At 61.9% G+C, this 20445-nt stretch overlaps 2 protein-coding genes across 6 annotated transcripts; one reads left to right on the forward strand and one right to left on the reverse strand.

The window, feature by feature from the left end:
- Positions 1-4116: 4116 nt before the first annotated feature.
- LOC102068412 (keratin, type II cytoskeletal 8-like) lies at positions 4117-18831 on the reverse strand. 5 transcript variants are annotated; one of them, XM_074530655.1, is made up of 11 exons: positions 18667-18831; positions 16817-17245; positions 10372-10698; positions 9357-9565; positions 8700-8760; positions 8485-8580; positions 8243-8407; positions 6549-6674; positions 5914-6134; positions 5222-5277; positions 4117-5138 (listed from the first exon to the last, which is right to left on the reverse strand). In XM_074530655.1, exons 2-11 carry the CDS (start codon positions 16859-16861, stop codon positions 4945-4947), a joined length of 1500 nt encoding a protein of 499 aa, XP_074386756.1. In that variant the 5' UTR covers positions 16862-17245; positions 18667-18831; the 3' UTR covers positions 4117-4944. The 5 variants fall into 5 exon arrangements, with proteins under 5 accessions (XP_074386756.1, XP_074386757.1, XP_074386758.1 ...); XM_074530656.1 differs by lacking the exons at positions 16817-17245; positions 18667-18831 and adding an exon at positions 14434-14575; XM_074530657.1 differs by lacking the exons at positions 16817-17245; positions 18667-18831 and adding an exon at positions 14434-14557 and having other exon boundaries at positions 10372-10674.
- Positions 14116-20102, forward strand: KRT18 (keratin 18). The gene is made up of 7 exons (XM_074530673.1): positions 14116-14568; positions 15395-15477; positions 16879-17035; positions 17105-17269; positions 17888-18013; positions 18613-18836; positions 19899-20102. The coding sequence occupies exons 1-7, from the start codon at positions 14116-14118 to the stop codon at positions 20002-20004; spliced, it is 1314 nt and encodes a 437-aa protein (XP_074386774.1). The 3' UTR covers positions 20005-20102.
- Positions 20103-20445: the final 343 nt, after the last annotated feature.

Consider the following 20445-nt stretch of genomic DNA (forward strand, 5'->3'; position numbering starts at 1 on the left):
TGTGCGTGTGAAAGTACCGAGAGTTTGGGCGGCTCCTCCTGACGCTAATTACGCAGTTAATTGCCCGACAGGCCCCAGCTTGTCACTGCACCCCAAAACCCCACCCGGGTGGCAGCCAAGGGACCAACCCCCAATACGGGGCAGGGATACCCCACTGTGGGGCAGAGAATCCCCCCAAAAACACTCTGGACACATCTGTGTGAGGAGGTGCCCACCTGAGCACCTGATTTTGGGGGTCCCCTCTGTGGAGAGGTGGGTTTTGGGGTGAAGGAGCCCATTCAGGACGTGAATTTGTGGGGTGTTGAGCTTGGAGGGGTCCCACAAAGACAGAGATGGGGACTGAAGACTCCCTGATCCAGGAACATTTGAGGGGCAGGAAATGTCTGTCTGAGCCCCCAGATTTTGGGGATCCCCTCCATGGGGAGGTGGGGTTGGAGGAGAAGAAGCCCATTCGTGGATTTGGGGAGTCTGAGCTTGGATGGACCCTCAAGGGGGGGGAATGGGGGTTCAGGTTCCCCAGCAGAAAAATCTGGGGGGGAAACACAAACCCCCAAGTCCCCCGGGCCTGACCTCATCCTCAGACACAGGGGGACCCCCAAAGGGCAGGAACCCCCACATTTCCTCCATCAGCCCTCATGCGGCCCCAGAACCACTGCCAATGGTTCAGCACCCCCAAACCCCTCACCCCACTCCCCCCATCCCAAGAGGAACCCAGGTGACCCCAGAAGGAGCAGGGACCCCCCAAAACCCAAACACCCTGAGCTCGACTCCAGCCCCAGACACTGGAGGACTCCCATTTCCCCCAGCACCCCTCAAAGGCCCCCAGAATGGGCCCAAAGGGACCCCAGGGTCCGGATCCCCTCTCCCGGCTCCCTCTCAATGCTCAGAAAGGCTCAGGGAGCCCCCAAACCAAAGGGGCGCCCCCGGGCGGGTGAGTCACGGCCCCACCCATGGGATGAGCTGGGTCAGATCTCAGCCTGCCCCCCCCAGCCATGGGGGATCCCAAGGTCCTGGGCGTGAACCCCCAGGGTGGGATCGGGGTCAGATCCTGCGGGGGTAGGGATCCCCGCGATGTCCCCGTGCCTCAGTTTCCCTCCCCGGCCACCTCCAGCGCCCGCAGCTCCAGTGCTGGCAGCTTTGGGTGATCGGGGGAATGAAATCCGTCCCCAGGACCCCGTGGGTGCCCCGGGACCCCCGAGGTCCCCCCGCAGTGTCCCAGCGGGGCGGGGTGAGAGCCCTGCCCCAGAGACCGCCCATGGCTGCCCCGTCCCTGACTTGGGGTGCCCCCGCGTGGGGAAGGGGGCGAAGCGAGCAGGGGGTGCTGGCACTGAGGGGTTCACGGGAGGGTCCCTCTCCCACCCCCCGGGGTCCAGATGGCGCCGAGGGTGACAAGGGGTGACATCCCGGGGGTCCCACCGAGCTGGAGGGCTCCAGCTCACCCCAACAAACAATCCCTGCCTCAGTTTCCCTGCAGCTCCCCCCAATTTCCAGCCCGGAGGGTCCGTGGGGCTCAACCCCCCCCAGAACCACCCAGATCCCCCCACACCCCCGAAGCCCCTGAGACCGCAGTCCCCCCCTCCGCTCGGCTGCACCCCCCACAGCCCCCGAACCCCCCATCTACTCCTAGACCACCGCAGACACCCCCAGACCCTCCCTCCGAACCCCCAGCATCCCCCAGACCCCGCAGCCCCCAACACCCAAACCCCTTCAGACACCCCCAAACCCACCGCCTGCCCCCCCCCGGCACCTCCAGATCCACCCCAGACTCTCCCGGACCCCTCCCGACCCCCCCAAGCCCATCAGGTTCCCCCCTAACCCCATCTGCCCCCAGATCCACCCCCGATAACAACCCCCCCCCACCGCCCCCCCAGCCCCCAAATTCCCCGTGGAGCCGGACCCCCCATTCCGGAGCGGGGACCCCCCATTCCTAATGAGGACGCCCCCATTCCCAATGGGGACCCCACATTCCCGACTGACCCCACCCGAAATTGGGGGGGTTCCACCTCCCGGCTCCGCAGCCCCGCCCGCGGCTCCATTCCCGCTCCTCTGCCGCCCTCCAGCGCCCGCGAACCCCAAAATCACCGGGCCGGGCGGGCCGGGGGGACCCTGAGGGCTGCGGGGAGACCCCAAACCCCTCCAACCCCTCCCCGCCCCAAAGAACCCCATGAGCCCCCAAACCAGCCCCCCGCCCCCCCAAAACCGGACATGGGGTCGGGGGGGCAGGAAGGGGGTGCAGGGAGGTGACCCCAATTTAACCCCCCGGGGGGCGGGGGGGGCACCGCTGATCGCACCCTTTTTTTAAGGAGGGGCAGTGTCAGCCCCCCCTCGAACCAGCGACCCCCTTCACCCCAAAGGCCCCTCCAGGAGCTGAGGGCCCCCCCGAATCCCAGGGCCTCCGAGAGGACTCCCCAAATTTGAGGGGCTCGCGGTGGCTCTGAGGGAGCCCCCCCAGCTTAGGACCAGCCCTCCCCACCCCCTAAATCGGGGAAGGGTCCCCAAAACCCCTGGGGGGGAACTGGAGAGCCCCGAGGGCTCCGTGCGCTGCGGGACTGCAGCGCCTCCCCAGCTCCTTCATTAATTAGATTAATTAATTAACCCTTTGCTGGCACTAATTACGGACACCGCGTGTCCCCCCCCGGCCAGCGGATGGAACTGGGAGGGGACACCCCAAAACCTGCAAGGCCACCGGACCCTGCGGCCACTGCCACCCCCCAAGCCATGGAGGGACCCCCGAATCTGCTGCCAGCCCCAAACCCTCCCTCCGTCCCGGGCACCGAGGGGTTAATGATTGACGGGGGGGATGGGGGTCCCCCTTCGCCCCATGAGGACCCTCCATGGCGGCTCCGAGCCCCCCAAAACAGCTCTGAGCCCCCCAAAATATGGCCCGTGCCCCCAAAACCTCCACCAGCCCAAACAGCCCAGGGCACCCCCTCGACACCCCCAAACCAACTGGGGGGGCCCCGGACCCCCAAACGAGGCCGCTGCCCCCCCCACCCCCGCTGCTCCAGAATGGGGGGCGGGGGGCAGCGAGGGGTTTTGGGGTGCGGTGGCGCCCCGAGAAAAAAGAGCCCCACCCTGGAGGGACACGGGCACCCCAAAACAGACCCTGGTACCCCTCAATGAGCCCAGGAAGGGACCCAGGCACCCCAAAGTGGATTGTGATGTCCCAGAGGGGGTCCTGGCACCCCAAAACAAGCCACGGCATAACAAAACAGACCCAGGCACCCCAAAATGAGCTCTGAGGGCCCAGGGTAGGTACTTGTACCCCCAAACTGACCCAAGTACCCTGGAAATGGTTCTGGCACCCCAGAGGGTATCCGGGAACCCCAAAACAGACCTTGGCACCCTGAGATGGGCCCTGGCACCACCTGAGGGAAATGGCCACCCCCAAAAAACCCTGGCACTCCAAGATGGGTCCTGGAACCCCAGAAGGACCCAGGCACCCCAAAACAGGGACTGCTATCCCAAAACAAGTCCTGGCACCCCTGGAAGGGTCCTGATGCCCTAGAAGGGACCCTCGTACCCCCAAACAGATATTGACAGCCCAGGATGGGTCCTGGCACCCCAAAACACAGCCAGACATCCAAAAAGGAACCTGGGCACGTTGGCACGGTCACAGACACCCCAGGAGGGACCCAGGTGCCCCAGGAGGAGTCCTGGTACCCCAAAAGAAACCCGGGCACCCACAGATGGGTTCTGGCACCCCAACACAGACGCGGGCACCCCAAGATAGATCCTGGCAACCCCAAATAGGTATTGGCGCCTTGGGATGGGTCCTGGCACCCCAAAACTGGTCCTGGCACCCCAGGAAGGGAGCCGGCCACCCCAATATTGGTCCTGGCAGCCACAGATGGGTCCTGGCACTCTAAAACAGATTCTAGAACCCCCAAACAGACCCAGAGACCTCAAAAGTTATCTGGCAACACCAAGACTTCTCCCAGTCCCCCAAGAACGTCTTGGGAACCCCAAAACAACACCAGGCACCCCGAGATATGGATCCCACCACACTCAGATTGATCTAAGCACCCCAATATCGTCCTGGCACCCCAAAACGCCCCAGGCAGCCTGGGATGAGCCCTGCCCCACAGCCCACCCCCCTCAGTTATCAACACTCCCGAATTTCCCAGGTTTTATTCCAGCAGCAAGCAGAACAGGGAGGGAGGCCCAGACCCCCCAGTTGCCATCCCCCGTCCCAGAGGGGACAATGGGGGGTTGGAGCCCCCCGGGGGAGACTGGCACTGGTACTGGCTCAGGTCATCAGCAGAGGGTGCCTGGTGTCCTGTGGGGAGCTGGGGACCCCCAACAAGAGGGCCAGCATGGAGGGGGGACACACCAAGGGCAGGGCTCAGCAGGTCAGGACATGGGGGACCCCCACAGGAACGGAGGGACCCCCCCCAGGAAGGGAATGGGCTCAGCTGGCCTGGACAAGGGGGACCCCCCACCAAAGATCCCCCCAGAACATGGACAGGACCCCCCAGGAAAGGGGAATCAGGTAGCCTGGATTGGGCAGGAAAGAAGGGACCTGGGGGGGGGCTCAGAATGTCAGGGCATGGGGGACCCTCCCCCCCACCTCGGAAAAGGGGGTTCAGCTTGGGAGGATATGGGGGAGCACCCTGAGAGGGGGAGGCCCAGGGGTCTCAGCCGGGCTGGACAGGAGGGACCCCCAGGAAAGGGGGAGGGCTCAGCTGGGCCGGACATGGAGACCCCCCCTCGGGAAAGGGGGTTCGCTCGGCCAGGACTTAGGAGGACACCCTAGGGGGGGGCAGGGAATGTGGAGGAGCCCCCTGGGAAAGGGGGGCTTCGGTTTGTGTGGGCATGGGGGACGCCCCAGAAAGTGGGGCCCAGGGGGGGCTCAGCAGGTCAGGATTTGGGTTTGCTCAGGAAAGAGGGGGGCTCAGCTCAGCCGGCCAAGCCAAGGCCTGGGGGCTCCCCAGGAAAGGCGCTTCAGCTTTCCAGGACGTCGGAGGACTCGGACACGAGCTTCCCGTCGCGGGTCTCGATCTTCTTGATGACGATGGCCCGGGATTTGAGGGGGGCCGTGCTCTCGGGGGGCGGGGGCGGCACCGAGTACCCTGAGCTGACCACGGCCCCCCCAAAGGCCCCCCCAAATCCCCCCCCAAAACCTCCCCCGAGTCCACCTGTGAGGAAGAGGGAGCAGCTGTGAGGAGGGGCACGGGGGGGGCACCCAAAATCGGGGGGTTCTGGGGACCCCCAAACTCACCCAGGTACCCCGAAGGCTTGGTGTGGATGCTCAGGTTCTGCACAGCAGCCTCCAGCCTGGGGAGTCCCCCAAATAGGATCAGTGATGGGGTGGGGGATAAAGGACATGGCCTGGGGGGAAATCTGGGGGCAGGAAAGGTTGTCCCCCAAAACTTTCCCCTGAAGAGGAGCAGTGATGGGGGGGTTTATTTAAGGGACATGGCCAAAGTGCAGGGGGTGGGAGGGGGATCCCCCAAACTGAGTGGTTTTGGGGGGAGAGGAATAAGGGACATGGTCAGGAGGGGGAGATTTGGGATGTTCATAGGATGTGAGAGATGGGACATGCAATGTCCATGGGATATGGGATACCCACAGGGTAAGGGACATGGGATATGGGATGTCCATGTGACATGGGACAGCCACAGGATATGGGATGTGGGATATGGGATGTCCATGTAGTATGGGATATGGAACATGGGATGCCCCTGGACTGTGGGGTCCTCGCAGGATACGGGACATGGAGCACAGAATGTTCATGGTATCCAGGATGAAGGGTGCGGTAAAGGGGATGCCCATGGGATATGGGATGGAACATGGGACACCAGGTGTGAGATATGGATGCCCAGAGGTTATGGGATGTGGGATGCAGTGGGTTATGGGATGTGGGATGCCCATGGGATCTGGGATCTGGGATTTGGGACTGGGGCTTCCCACCTGCTCTCCTCGCCCTCCAGCAGCTTCCTGTATGTCGCAATCTCGATGTCCAGGGCCAGCTTGACATTCATGAGCTCCTGGTACTCCCGGAGCTGCCGGGCCAGGTCCTGCTTGGCCTGGGTCAGGGCCCCCTCCAGGTCGGTCAGCTTGGCCCGGGCGTCCCTCAGTGCCAGCTCCCCGCGCTCCTCAGCCTCGGCCACGGCCGCCTCCAGCCCAGAGCGCTGCAGGACAGGACGCTGAGCCCAGCATCCCCCCCGGCCAGTGTCCCCATCACCCAAAATCCCCAGTATCCCAATGTCCCTTGCCCCCTCAGTGTCCCCATGTCCAAGTATACCCAGTGTCCCAGCATTCCATGTCCTGTCATCCTCTGTGGTCCAGTGTTCCTGTGTCCCAGTATGCCTCACCCTCCAGTATCCCTCACATCCCACTATGCCTCACCCCCCTTTTCCCACCAGTATTCCCAGTCCCCAAAATCCCCCACGTCTCTGACCATCGCTCTCTCCTCCCGTTTCCCAGATGACATCCCAAGGGATCCTCAGAAATCCAGTGTGGGGGTTCCCAGGGGGTGCTGGGGGATGTGTGGGGGAGGGGCAGGCCGTATGCTTCCAAATTTCCATCCAAGTTGGACCCCAAACCTGGTTTTTCAGAGCCTCAATCTCTGCCTGGATCCGCTGGATGCGCCGGTTCAGCTCCTGGATCTGGCCGCGCGTCTGGCGCAGGTCGTCCCCCTGCTTCCCAGCTGCTGTCTTCAGCTCTTCGTACTGGAGACACCAGACAGGGGGGGGTGGCAATGTGGGCATCCCCCAAACCCACCAGCGCCCCAAAACTGGTAGGAAAAAGCTGGGATGTGGCCAAACTTGGAGGGATAGTCCAGGGTGGGATGTGGTAGGTCTGGATGGCTTTGGGGCTGCGATCTTGGAGGGATGGAGATGGGGGGATCCCCGTTTTTCACCAGCACCCAAAAAAACTGGGATGGAAGAGCTGGGATGCAGTGGAGGCAGGAGGGATGCCCTGACAGGGATGTGGTAGCTTCAGTTGGAATTTGGGGGGTCCAGCTGGATTTGGAATCAAGATCCTGGGGGAATGGAGATTGTAGGGACCCCTCTTTTCCCCCAGCACCCCAAAATTTGGGATGGAAGACCTGGGATTTGCCTGTATGAAGAAGGATGTTCCAACTGGGATCTGGGATCTCAAGGGATAGAGATGAGGGGACCCCTCTGTTCCCCAGCACACCAAAACCAGGGTGGAGAGAGCTGGGATGTGGCCACGCCAGGAGGGATGCTCCAGCTGGGATGCCATGGGTCCGGTTTGGAGTCAGGGTCTTGGTGGGATGGGGAGGGGGGAGCTTAATTTTTCTACCAGCACCCCAAAAATTCAGAGGAAAGAGCCGGGATGCAGCGCTGCTGGGAGGGTTGGTCCAGCTGGGATATGGCAGCTCTCATCGGGATGTGGTGGGTCTGGCTGGGCTTCAATCTGGGATCCCAGTGAGATCAGGCCCCCACTCTGCACCAGCATCCCAAAACGGAGGATGAAAGAGCCTGGGAAATTCTGGCACTGGGATCTGCACCAGGAATGGAGATGGGGGCCCCTCCCTGCCCCGTGGCTCCCCGGCACTGGGGTGAGCCCACGCCAGGGGGAACACTTCAGGCTGGGATGTGGCAGCTCCGGTTGGGTCTCCAGCCAGAATTTCTCCCACGCAGCAGCTGCTCCCTCCAGGGCAGGGAGGAAGATGAGGAGGATGAGGAGGATGAGGAGAAGGAAGATGAGGAGGAGGAAAAGGAGGAGGAGAAGGAGGAGGAAGGATTTGGGGCAGGGAGGAGGAGGAAGAGAAAGATGTTTCAGGAAGCAGGAAGGAGGAGGAGGAGGATGGGGCAGGGAGAATGAGGAAGATGCAGCAAGGAGGAAGAGGAAGGCTCAGGGAACATGGAGGAGGTGACAAGGAGGAAGAAGGATTGAGGCACAGGGAGGAGGGGGATGGGGCAGGGAGGGAGGAGGATGAAGGCTTGAGAACTCGGAGTAGGATTGGGGAGCAAGGAAGAGGATGAAGACTTGAGAAGCAGGGAGGAGGAAAGCTCAGGGCAGGGAGGAAAAGTAGGAATAAGAGAGGATGGGGCAGGGAGGAGGATGAAGGCTCAGGGTGTGGAATAGGAAGAGGAAGTTTTAGGGAGAAAAGAAGAGGAAGATGAAGGTTTGGGGAGCAGGCAGAGAGGAGGAGGATTAGTGGTAAGCAAGGAGGAGGAAGAAGGTTTGGGGAACAAGGAAGAGGAGGAAGAGGAGAAGGAGGAGGAAGATGAAGGCTTGGGCAGCAGCAGGGGTGTGCTCTCCTGACCTTGACCTGGTAGAGGCCTTCAGCCTCAGCACGGCTGCGGCCGGCGATGTCCTCATACTGCGCCCGCACGTCCGCCAGGACCCCGGCCATGTCCAGCTGGCGGCTGTTGTCCATGGACACCACCACGGCCGTGTCCGACACCTGCGCCCGCAGCTCCTGCAGCTCCTGCGCACACGGGGCACGCCTTTAGCAGGGGGGCACCCCTCAAATCCAGGCACCCCAAATCCCAGGCACCCCCAAACCTCCTCATAGAGCTGCCGCAGGAAGTTTATCTCGTCCGTGAGGCTCTCCAGGCGTGATTCCAGCTCCACCTTGGACATATAGGCTTCATCCACGTCCTGCGGGAACACCCCTGTCACCCCCTGTTCCAGCACTCCCAGGGACCCCCACAGCAACCCCTTGGTCTCAGGGACTCCCCCCATGTCGGGGTCCCCCCTCAGTGTCGGGGCTCCCCCACCTTTTTGAGCAGGACAAACTCGTTCTCCTTCTCTGTGCGGTGGTTGATCTCCTCCTCATACCTGGGCAGGGGGACAGGGGCACATGGAGAAATGGGCATGGGGTGACATGGGGACAGGGATATGGAGACAGTAGGGAGGGGACATGGTGACGGGGGGGCATGGGTCTATGGGGACATTGGGACAGGGAGAGAAATGAGGATGGGTGACATGGGAACATGGGGACACAAGGAGATGGGAGGACATGGGGAAGTAGGGACAGAGGGACAAAGGGACAAGGTGATGGGAGGATGTGGGGACATAGAGAGGACGTAGACTGGGGATGTGGGGACATGAGGATACACAGAGCCCCAGGGACATGGTGAGGGCATCAAGGGCCATGGGGACAGGGGGACACGGGGATGAAGGGACATGGGGGTGAGGGCACACAGGGTGGGGACACAGGGATATGAGGGGGAACACTCGGGGACACAGATGTGCCCTTGAATTCCTCCAGGAGGCTGCAGGCGTGGCCTGGGCGGCATCAGCAGGCACAAGGTGGCATTGAGGGGCTACAGGGTGGCATTGAGGGGCTACAGGGTGGCATTGGGGGGCTGTGGGGGGGTCTGGGGAGACATGGAGGTACCCGGGAGATTTAGGGGACATTTGGGGACACTGACTTGGCCTTGAACTCCTCGACCAGCCCGCGGACGTGGCCGAGCTCTGCACGCAGCCGCTGCCGCTCCTGCCCCAGCGCCTCCAGCTGCCGCCGCAGGGTCCCCGCGTAGCCCTCGAGGAGCCCCCCCAGGCTGCTGCGGGGAGGGGGCTGCGCCCGCAGGAGCCCCCACTTGGTCTCCAGGAGTTTGTTCTGCTGCTCCAGGAACCGCACCTGCGGACAGGGAACAGCACCCCAAAACCAGCCAAAATCACACCTAGGGGAAAGCAGGATCAGCGGCACTCCCATAACCTCAAAATCACCCCAAAGCCACCTCCACCCCCAAATCACAGCTGGAGGAAAGGGGCTCAGGGGCAATGCCACTCCCCAGAATCACCTCAAAATCACTCCACACCCCAAAATTACCCCAAAAATCACCCCTGCACCCCAAAATCCCACTTGAGTGAAAGCAGGATCTGCGGCACTCCCATACCTCAAAATCACCCCAAAAACACCTCCACTCCCAATTCATACCTGGGGGGAAAGGGAATCAGAACCCCAAAATTACCCCCAAATCACCCCCGAGGGAATGGGCTGGGCTGGAGGGGGACACGGAGTGGAAGGGAGGGCAGGGGAGAGATTTGGGGTCCTGGAGCAAGCTGAGTGTCCTTAGGTAACTCAGGAGGGGTTCAGTGTGTCCCCAAAAGGGGGTGTCAATGTCTCTGAGGGTCTCAGAAAGTCCCCAGAGGTGCTCAGGAGGTCCCAGCTGATCCAGAGGGTCCCTGAAGGGCACCCAGAAGGGCTTCTCAGTGTCCCCAGGGGTCTCAGGAGGGCCCCAAAGGTGCTTGGGACATCCCATCTGAGACCCAGGGGGTCCCAGAGAAGGTCTCAAGTCCCCAAGGGTACAGAAGTCCCCAAAGATGTTCAGGAGGTCCCAAGGTGGTCTCAAGGTGTCCCAAGATGTCCCAGGTGCCCCAAGAGGTCCCAGAAGCCAGTCCCCAGGGTGGTCCCACCCCTCCTCGGGGTCCCCCCAGCCCCACCTTGTCGATGAAGGCGGCGAATTTATCATTGAGGGTCTTGATCTGCTCCTTCTCCTCCCGGCGCAGCTCCTGCAGCTCGGGATCCACGGCCACGTCCAGCGGCGTCAGGAGACTCCGGTTGATGGTGACGGCCGTGATGCCCCCGCCCGGCACCCACGAGGGTCCCCCGAGCCCCCCGGAGCCGCCCCGGAGCCCCCCGTAAGGGCCGAGAGCCGGCGCCGTGCTCATCCTCAGCGCCGGAGCCGCCGTGAAGGAGCGGGACGAGAAGGAGCGGCCCGGAACGGCCGAGCTGCTCCGCAGCGGCTGCCGGGGGATGGAGACCGACATCTGAGAGGGGAGAGTGCGAAGAGAGGCTGGAGAGAGCCTGCCAAGGGCTCGGGAGGTGCCAAAGGAGGAGGGCGGCTGGAGGATGGGGAAGGTGGAGAAGACTGGGAGGAGGTTGGAAGTTGGGGAAGGAGATAGGAGGGAGTTTGGAAAGAGGTTGGAAAGTGGGTTGGAGGAGGCTGAGGGGGATGAGGAGGCTGCAGGGAGGATGGAGAAGGGTAGAAGGAGGATGAGGAGGTTGGTGCAAGTTTGGAAGAGGGTTGGAGAAGGTCCTCAGCTGAGAAGGACGAGGACGACTGGAAGAGGCTGAAGACGCTCAGGATGATGAGGACGGCTGGAGCAGGTTGGAGACGGCTGAGGAGGACGAGGCCGAAGGCCGCGCTCGGGGCAGGGAGGCTCCGGCGGCCGCCCCGGCAGGACCGGCCGGACGGGTCGGGGCAGGACGGGCCGGGCCGGGCGGAGCGGCCGGGCGGGTTCCGGGCGCCTTCCCGGTTTGGTTCCCGGGTTGGTTCTCGGGTTTACCCCAGAGCCGGGGGAGGAGAAGCGGGGGGAGGGACCGGAGCTTTAACCCCTTCGGGACGTGCGATTGGCGGGATCACCGGGATCCACCGGCATCGGGACGGGAGGGTACGCGGTGGTGGGCTTACCCCAAAATGCGACCCCTGAGCTCCACACCCGCCTCCGCGCCCCCTCCCGAACTAGGAGATCCACAGGCACTCCCTCGGGAGTGTCCCCAGCCCTTCCCCACCGTGTCCTCACACCTGAGTCTCCTGATCTGAGTCCCTGACTCCATGGCACCAAGTCCTGTCACCCAGTTTGGGCCCCCGACCCCCAACCCCCGTCCGGATCCCCCCAGTCTCAGCCCCCAACCCCTGACCCAATCCCATGTCCCCAGCTTGTCCCCCAGTCTGGGGCTCCAGACCAATGTCACCACCCTGTGTCCCCCAGTCTGCATGCCCAGCACCACATCCCCAATATGTGACCCCAAACTATTCCCCCAACCCCTGACCCCAGCCCCTGTCCCCAAATCACAACATGGGACTCCAGTCACATCACTCCAAATCTAGCCCCAATCCTGTCCCCAGGCCTCACTAGGGCCTGTCCCCAGTGCCAAACTCAGCAGCAAAACAGGGAAAACATCCCCAAAAGGGCATGGGATGGATGGATGGATGGATGGATGGATGGATGGATGGATGGATGGATGGATGGATGTGAGTTCAGGTGTGTGCAGGTGGGTCTGACAGGTGCCAGTGTGTGCAGTGGTGTCTCCAGCCCAGACTTGCCCGGCACGAGGGCGGCACACGCTGGGCACTGGGAGGGCGGCACCCACGGGTTTGGGATCCTGCACTGGGATCTAGAGGGAGCTTCCTTCCTTCCTTCCTTCCTTCCTTCCTTCCTTCCTTCCTTCCTTCCTTCCTTCCTTCCTTCCTTCCTTCCTCCCTTCCTCCCTCCCTTCCCTCCCTTCCCTCCCTTATCCATCCAGATTCCACCGGGGGATGTCAATAGCTCTGAGCAGCCCAGCCCCACAGGGAGGGTCTCAAGCCCCCCCAGACCTGTGACAGCCGGGAGGGGACACGATCTGCTCCCCCCTCCGCCCCCCCAGAGGCTCCCACCACCTCCAGCTCCCTCCCTAAATCCCACCCGTCTTATCAGGAAGGAATTTCCAGAGATAACCCTGGGAGGGGGGGTAGGGTGGGCCCCAGACCCTGCAGGACACTGCCCCAGACCCCCAAGACCACCCAAGGAGCAGTGGGGACCCCCTAAGCCCTTGACGGCCCCCCCCCCTCCCCATCAGATGGGGACACTGAGGCACGGAGGGACACGGGGGGATGGGGGACCTTATGGGCGTGGGGGGGACTCGGGGGAACACGGGAGGACGCGAGGAGTGGACGCTGGGGGACACCGGGTGACACGGGAGGGACACACCGGGGGGACGTGCGGGGACACCGGGGGCTCACAGGGACACGGGGGACATTTGGGGACCGCGGGACACGGGGGCAAGCGGGAGGGGGGACTCGGGTGGGACACGTCACCCACGCGGAACGCCCGGAATGTTCCCGATAAGGCCCAGGGTGGGAGCAGCCCCGACACCCCCGCCCCTGCCCCGCGCCCTTCAGGGGCTCCCAGGGGGTCCCCAAAGAGGGACGAGGGCCCTTGACCCCGGGCGGGACCCCCGGGTCTGGCACGGCGGGGAAAATGGAGAAAAAAGAAGGGAAAGGGGGCAAAAAGGGGGAGAAAGGACAGAGCAGCATAAAATTTGGCATAAGTGGGGGAAAATGGGGAAAAATTGGGCAGGAATGGGGCAAAACGAAGGGAATGGAAGGGGAAGGATTGGGGCAAAGCAGAGGAAAACGTGGGTGAAAAGGAAAATGGGAGAAAAAGGGGAAGGATGAAATGGGCAGAAACGGCTAAAAAATGGGGGGAAACCAGCAAAACTGGACAGAGATGGGGCAAAATCGGGCAAAAAGGGGTAAGTGGGACATGAATGGGATAAAACAGGGCAAGATCACACAAAAAGGGTTAAAGTGGAACAAGAATGGGCTAAAATTACAAAATAGGGCAAAAATAGTAAAATGGGACAGGAATGGGGTAAAACAGCAAAATGAGGCAGAACAGCAAAATGGGAAGGTTTTGCATAAATGGAGTAAAATGGAGAAAAAGACAAAAATGACATAAAGAAAGGCAGGGGTGGCTCAAAAGTGGGCAAAAATTAGTGAATGGGATATGAACAGGACAAAATAGGACAAAATGGGGCAAAATGGGGAAAACTGAGCAAAACAGGACAGGAATAGGGTAAAAGAGGGGGTCTCAGATCAGGCAGGGGCTGCAGCAGTGCAAAGATCAGTAGGGTGATCAGATGGGGCTGGCTATGGTGACCCGAAAATGTGTGGGGCTGACCCTGCCCCACATCCCACAGTTCTGGGGCCAAGTCCTATTCCTTTGTCCCCCATCCCACAGTTATGGGGTCGATCCCATCATTCTGAACACACACCACGAGTTCTGGGTCAGACATCCATCCCTCCAACCCTCATCCTAACAGTTCTGATTTCTTTCCCTCTGCCCCCCACCCCACACTTCTGGGTCATACCCCTTTCCACCCACCCCGCACCCCACAAGTTTTGGGGTTGATTCCCTTTCCCAGTTCTGGGTCAGACTCCCAAACCTCTGCCTCACATCCCACGAGTTTTGGGGCTGATTATTTTCCCTCACACCCCACTGCTCAGGTTTTGGGGCCAGTCCCCGCAGGAACAAAGCCCTGGGCCGGCTCCAGCCGCACCTTCCCTTCCCGGGAGCGAGGCCGTGGGGAGGTGCCGTGGGGCCGCTCCTGGCTATAAATCCCGGCCAGAATTCCCGCCCGGAATTCCATCCGTGCGTCCGTCCGTGCCAGTCTCAGGCTCCCGCCGTCGTGCCGCCGACCCCATGAGCTTCTCCCGCCGCACCGTCTATTCCAGCTCCGTCCGCTCCGGCGGCATCGGGACCCTGGGGACCGCCGGGATCGCCCCCGGCCGCCGCTTCGCGCCCCTGGGCAGCGCCGCCAGCGTGTACGCGGGGGCGGGGGGCGCGGGGTCCCGGATCTCCGTCAGCCGCACCCTGAGCAGCGCCGGGGGCGCCTTTGGGGCCGGCTATGGGGCCGGTTATGGGGCCGGCCTGGGGGGCAGCGTCCTCCTGGGGGGCTCCGGGACCGTGGCCAACGAGAAGGAGGCGATGCAGGACCTCAACGACCGCCTGGCCACGTACCTGGAGCAGGTGCGGAGACTGGAGCGGGAGAACCGGCGCCTGGAGACCCAGATCCGGGAGTTTATGGCCAAAAAGGGACCCAGCGCCCACGACTGGAGCCCCCAGTGGGAGCTGATAGAGGAGCTACGGGACAAGGTGGGGGCGCGGGGGGGGTTGGGGTTAAACATTAACTGGGGAGGGGGAGGGGGAGGGAAAGAGCTGAACTTTGTTTCTGTGGGAGGGCATAGGGGGGCTTGGGGGAGGTCTGTAAGTCCCGCGGGTGGGGGGCTCGGGGGGGGGTTTTCTCCCCACAGGGGGAGCAAAGGGACGTGACCAAGGCCACCGCGGCGGGGCAGTGTCGAAGGAGCCCCCCCTCCATTCTTACCCCGATTTTTGGGTAAATTAAACCCCCCCCGTCTCCCCAAAGCCCCTCCTGGAGCCTCCTCAAGGTGACCGGCACCCCCCTCCCCCACACACACCTGGGCACCCCCGCCCCGCCCCCACGCTGGGCTATCGCAGCTTTTCCGGGGCGAGGCCCGGCAGGGAAGGGGGGCCGGGGAAGTCATCCTGCCACGGCGGCGGTGACACGTGTCCCTGTGTCCCTGTGTCCCTGTGTCCCTGCGTCCCTGTGTGTGTCCCTGTGTGTGTCCCTGTGTGTGTCCCTGTGTCGGCGTGTCCATGTGTCCCACTCACCTGTCCCCCCCATACCCATGTGTTCACCTGTGTCTCCGTGTCTGTGTGTGTCCACCCGTGTCCCCTCATGTCCGTGTGTCCCTCCACACATGCCCCATCCGTGCACCCCCACGTCCACGTGTCTCCCCATGCCCCCCTCCCACGAGTGCCCATTTCCCCGTGTCCCCTTGTGTCCATGTCCCCATGCCCACGTGTCCATCTGTCCCTGCATGTCCCCATATCTGCGCCCGTGTGCCCCCATGTCCGTGTGTCCCCTGTACCCACGGGTGTCCTCGTGTCCCCATCCCAGATCCTGGAGAGCACGGTGGAGAATGCACGCACCGTGCTGCAGATTGACAACGCTCGGCTGGCGGCCGACGACTTCCGCGTCAAGTGAGGGCGGGATACTGGGAATACTGGGAGTAATGGGGGTGGGAACGTGGCAGGGGTGACATGGGAATGAGGATGGAGTGGGAATGGGGATGAAAATGGGGGTGGGAATATGATGGAAAAGAGGGTGGAGATGGGGTGGAAATAGGGGTGGAAATGGGGATGGGGTGAAAATGGAGTTGGAAACAAGGTGGGAATGGAGATGGAAATAGGGGTGGGATTGAGTAGGAATGGGGAGGAAGACGGAGGGGGGATGGGGATGAGGATGGGGATGGAGACGAGATGGGGATGAAGACAAGGACAAGGTTGGAAACAGTGGGGATGGGAATGGGGATAAGGATGGTGAGGGTGATGGGATGGAGACCAGCATGGAAACAGGAGTGGGAATGGGTATAGGGTGGAAATGGATGGAGATGGGGATGAGGAATACGGGGAGAAGAGGTGGCAATGGGAGTGAGGATGAGAATGAGATGGAGACTGAATGGGGATGGGTGGGAAGCAGGTACAGGGATTGGAATGGGGTGGAGATGGGACAGGGATGTGCACAAGGACAAGGGTGGAAATAGGAGTGGGAATGGAGACTGGATGTGGACAGGGACAGGGATGGGCTGAGGATGGAAATCAGGATGAGGACAAGGTCAAAGGTGGAAACAGGAGTGGGAATGGGGATGGGAAACTGGATGGGGACAGGGAAAAGAACAGGGATGGGGACAGCTGTAGGTGAGAGCTGGGATGGGACAGGAATGGAAACATGGATGGAGACAGGGATGGGACAGAACTGGAGATGAGCATGAGGAATAAGATGAGACAGGAATGAGATTGGGAACAGGGCATGAAAACGGGGATGAAGACAAGGAGAAGGATGAGGATGAGAATGGGGACAGGTATAAAGATAGGATGAGTGGAGGTGGCAGAGGAGATGAGACAGGGATAAGAACATGGATGGAGACAGTGATGGGATGAGGTCAGGTGGGGCTGGAGATGGAAATGAGATGAGGGTGGGGATGGAATTGAAAACGGAGATGAGGATGAGGATGGGAAGGGAAACTGAGAAGGAAATGAGGATGAGGATGAGAATGATGGGAATGGGATGGGGATGGGACAGGGATGGGGAAAGGGATGTGATTGGGATGGTAATGGGGATGAAGATGAGGATGATGGGACAGGGATGGGGAGAAGGATGTGTTGGGGATGGAAACAGGGCTGAGGATGATGGGATTGAACGAGGATGAGGAAAAGACTGTGTTGGGCTGAGGATGGAAATGGGGCTGATGATGGCGGTGGGGAACAAGGATACATCAGGGACAGAAACAGGGCCAAGGACAAGGACAAAGTAACGAACGGGCACAAGGCTGGCTCGGCTCCGTGTCCCACCCCAGCCCTCCATTCCCGTGGCGTGCCCAGGTTTGAGGCAGAGCTGGCCATCCGCCTGTCGGTGGACAGCGACATCGCTGGGCTGCGCAAGGTCCTGGACGACACCAACATGACGCGGCTGCAGCTCGAGGGGGACATCGAGGCCCTGCGCGAGGAGCTGATCCTGCTGCGCAAGGACCACGACCAGGTGGGTCCAGAGGACTTGGGGGGCTCGGGAGGGGCTGTGGGACCCCAGACTGACCCATGCTTCCTCCAGGAAGTGCAGGACCTGCGGGCGCAGGCCTCGCAGTCGGCGCTGACGGTAGAGGTGGACGCTCCGCAGTCGCAGGATTTAGGGAAGGTCCTGGGAGAGCTGCGGGCTCAGTATGATGCCCTGGCCCAGAAAAATTTGGAGGACCTGGAGAAGCAGTGGGGGCAGCAGGTAAGGAACCCTAAAAAACCTCAAATCTCACCCAAAACCAGCTCCAAAACGATCCCGGGGGAGCAGTGGACTTGGAGCACCTGGAGAAGCAGAGGGGGTGGGAGTTGGAGACCCCAAACCCCCACCAGTCCACATCCGAGGGTCCCCAATGACACTCCATAAGGTGTCCCCAATGGGGGGCCACTGGGGGTCCCAAAAAAGGGGAAACCCCTTTTGGGGGGTGTCCCCAGGCTAGCATGGGAGGTCCCCAAAGAAGTCTCACAAAGCCAGGGGGAGGAGGGGTGGCAGACCCAGGGGGGGCCTGGGTGGACAGTTGTGACATTTTCAAGGGGAGTCCTGGGGTGAACTGCTCCAGGAGGTTCCTGGTCCAACCCTGGTGACACTTTTGGGATGGCCTCTGTCCAAGGTGCAAGTTTGGAGCCCCTCCTAGGGCACCCCCACGATGTGGGATCCCCATTAGGGTTCCATGCCTGAGTCTGGCTCTTCTTGGGATGGTCTCACTCCTCCACCCCCCCCTCCAGGACTTGGGGTGTCCGTGGTGGGGTGGGACCAAGGCTGCTGCCCCCCAGACCCCAAGGCTGTCCCCAGGCCCCCCCAGACCCCTCCTTTCCCTCCCAGATCACGGAGACCACCCTGGAGGTGACACAGAGCACAAAGGACCTGGACGTGGCACGAGGCACTGTTGGGGCCCTGCGTCGCTCACTGCAAACCCTCGAGATCGACCTTGAGGCCCTGCGCAACCAGGTACCCCAAAATTCCCCAAACTCCCCCAGAAACCCCCCCATATCCCTCAATTCACAGCCTCACATTCCCAACTCCCCCTCCAAAAAACCTAGCTCCCCTTAATCCATGGCTCCAGAGCCCCAAAACCCCTCCAATCCCCAACCCATAACTCCAGCCACACAAAGGCCATTTTTGAGGTCTTGATCCCCCCCTGACCCCAAACCCTCCAAATCCCCCAGAACTCGGGGCTGGAGGTGGCACTGCCTGAGGCTGAGGCTCAGGGCAGGGTGAACCCCCACAAGACTCCCTAATCTTCCCCTGATCCCCCCAGAACACAGGTTTGGGGTCTGCATTGACCAAAGCTCAGGGTGATCCCCCAGGATTTGGGGTGAACCCCTGCAAAACCCATACATTCCCCTGAATGCGGGTCTGGAGTCACTGGCTGAGCCCAAGGTGACAGATCCTCCAATCTCCCCATTTTAGGGGTTCTGGCTCCCCCCAAAACCCCCAATTCTGCCACGAACACCCCATAACACAGATTTAGAGGCTGCCATGATCGAGGCTGAGGCTCAGATCAAAGTGAACCCCCCCAAAAGCACATTAACCCCCAATCCCTGCAGAACATGGGTCTGGAGGCGGCGCTGGCCGAGGCCGAGGCGCGGGCCGGGGCTCACCTGGCGCAGGTGCAGCTCCAGGTGAGCGCGGCCGAGGCAGAGCTGCGGGACGTGCGGGCGCAGCTCCAGCGGCAGAACGAGCAGCACCGGGAGCTGCTCGGCCTCAAGGACCGCCTCGAGGCCGAGATCGCGACATATCGGCGGCTGCTGGAGGGCGGCGACGATTTCAGGTTAGCGGGGGGAGGGACTGGGGAGGGAATCAGGTACGGGGGGTTCAGCTGGGGGGGATGGAATTCAGATAGCGCCGGGGGGCAAGATCAGGTGAGAGGGGAAGTTCAGGTGATGGGGGGAGTCCAGGTCAGGGAAGGTTCAGGTGAGGGGGAGGAGTTCAGGGAGGTTCAGGTGAGAGGGAAGTTCAGGTAGGAGAGGGTTCGGGGGGGGGAATTTGATGGAGAGGGAAGGAATCCAGGTATGGGGTGTTAGAAGTTCAGGTGAGGGGGGAATTTGAGGGTATAGTTCAGATATGGGTGCTTTGGGTGAGAAGGGGAAGGAAGGCAGGTACAGGGGGTGGGAGTTCAAATCAGAGAGGAGTTCAGGGACAGGGGGAGAATGTGGAGCGGGCATTCAGGTACAGGGGCTCAGGTGACAGGGGGGAATTCAGGTTTTGGGGGAAGGTGAGCACAGAGAGCTCAGGTGAGGAAGTTTGGGTGTGAGTTCAGATATAAGGGCTCGGGGGGAAAATTCAGAAGGATGGAAATTGAGGTGAGGGGGAAATGGAGACAGAGGGGGGAGTCTGTGGGCTGGGAAGGGGATGGGAAGGGGATGGAAAGGGATAATGCCAGGAACTGAGTGTCCAGGTGCTGTCCCTGGCATGGGGAGGGGACACCCAGAGCAGATGAGACCCCTGTGATGAGGTGTCCAGGTCCCACCAGTTACAAGATTCTGGGGACAGCCAGGGGACAGCAGTGACATCCAAGGGGATGATCCCAGGAGATCACATATCCCAGCTCTGTCCTTCAGGATGGCCTGGGGATGGGGACAACGGTGACATCAGAGGGGATGAATCCCAAGTGTCCCAGTGGCCGGGTCCCAGCAGTTACAAGATTTTTGGGAACAGCCAGGGGACAGGGGGGACACCCCGAGGGGACAATCTCCAGGGTGTTGGGACACCCCAGCCCATCCCACTGGACATGCCATCTCCATCACCTGTTGGGTGACACTGAGGGGGGGACACGACCGGTGTGGAGAGGGGACCTCTGGGTGCCCCCACCCCTAACCCCCCATCCCTGCAGCCTGAGGGATGCCCTGGACAAGGAGACCACGGCCACCACGGCAGGGACAGGGCCCACCCAGCGCGTGATCACCGAGACCAGGGAGGTGAAGATCCGCACATACTGAGGGGGTCACGGGGGATCCCCGGCCCCCAAAACCCGGGGGGGGTCCCCGAGCTCCCCCCAGATCCCAATAAAGTGCTGATTCCCATGAATGGGAGATGGGATGTGTTGGTGTGTCCTTCCGGGGGGGAAAACAGGGGTGGGGACATGGGGCTGAGACCAGGAGGAAACTGAGGCACGGGGTGTGGGGAGCTGTCAGGGGAGGGATGGATTCCTGTACCCCCTCCTTGTCACCATCCCGACAACGACCCCCGGTCGCCCATGCCCCCCCGGGGCGCCCCTTTTGCCCCCCGCTCATGTCGGGGTCCCTGGGGGCATCGACCTCCCAGAACCAGCCGAGAGGACCCCAAAACGTCCCTGTCCCCGCCGGCCCCGGGATCAGCCCCGAGCTCCGGGCGCCGGCCTGTTCTGAACCGCCCCCGGGGGGACACGGGGGGAGCGGGAG

This window comes from Zonotrichia albicollis, chromosome 33 (genome assembly GCF_047830755.1).
Source record: "Zonotrichia albicollis isolate bZonAlb1 chromosome 33, bZonAlb1.hap1, whole genome shotgun sequence".
NCBI lineage: Eukaryota > Metazoa > Chordata > Aves > Passeriformes > Passerellidae > Zonotrichia > Zonotrichia albicollis.

Coding starts and splice junctions, on each gene's coding strand:
- LOC102068412 (XM_074530653.1), bottom strand. CDS start 14,062: ATGGAATTCCGGGCGGGAATTCTGGCCGGGATTTATAGCCAGGAGCGG. Junction 10,699..13,972: donor CTCGCTCCCGGGAAGGGAAG/GTGCGGCTGGAG, acceptor CTCCCCTCTCAG/ATGTCGGTCTCCATCCCCCG. Junction 6,675..8,242: donor AAGGCCTCTACCAGGTCAAG/GTCAGGAGAGCA, acceptor TGGTGTCTCCAG/TACGAAGAGCTGAAGACAGC.
- KRT18 (XM_074530673.1), top strand. CDS start 14,116: ATGAGCTTCTCCCGCCGCACCGTCTATTCCAGCTCCGTCCGCTCCGGC. Junction 18,014..18,612: donor TTGAGGCCCTGCGCAACCAG/GTACCCCAAAAT, acceptor CAATCCCTGCAG/AACATGGGTCTGGAGGCGGC. Junction 18,837..19,898: donor GAGGGCGGCGACGATTTCAG/GTTAGCGGGGGG, acceptor CCATCCCTGCAG/CCTGAGGGATGCCCTGGACA.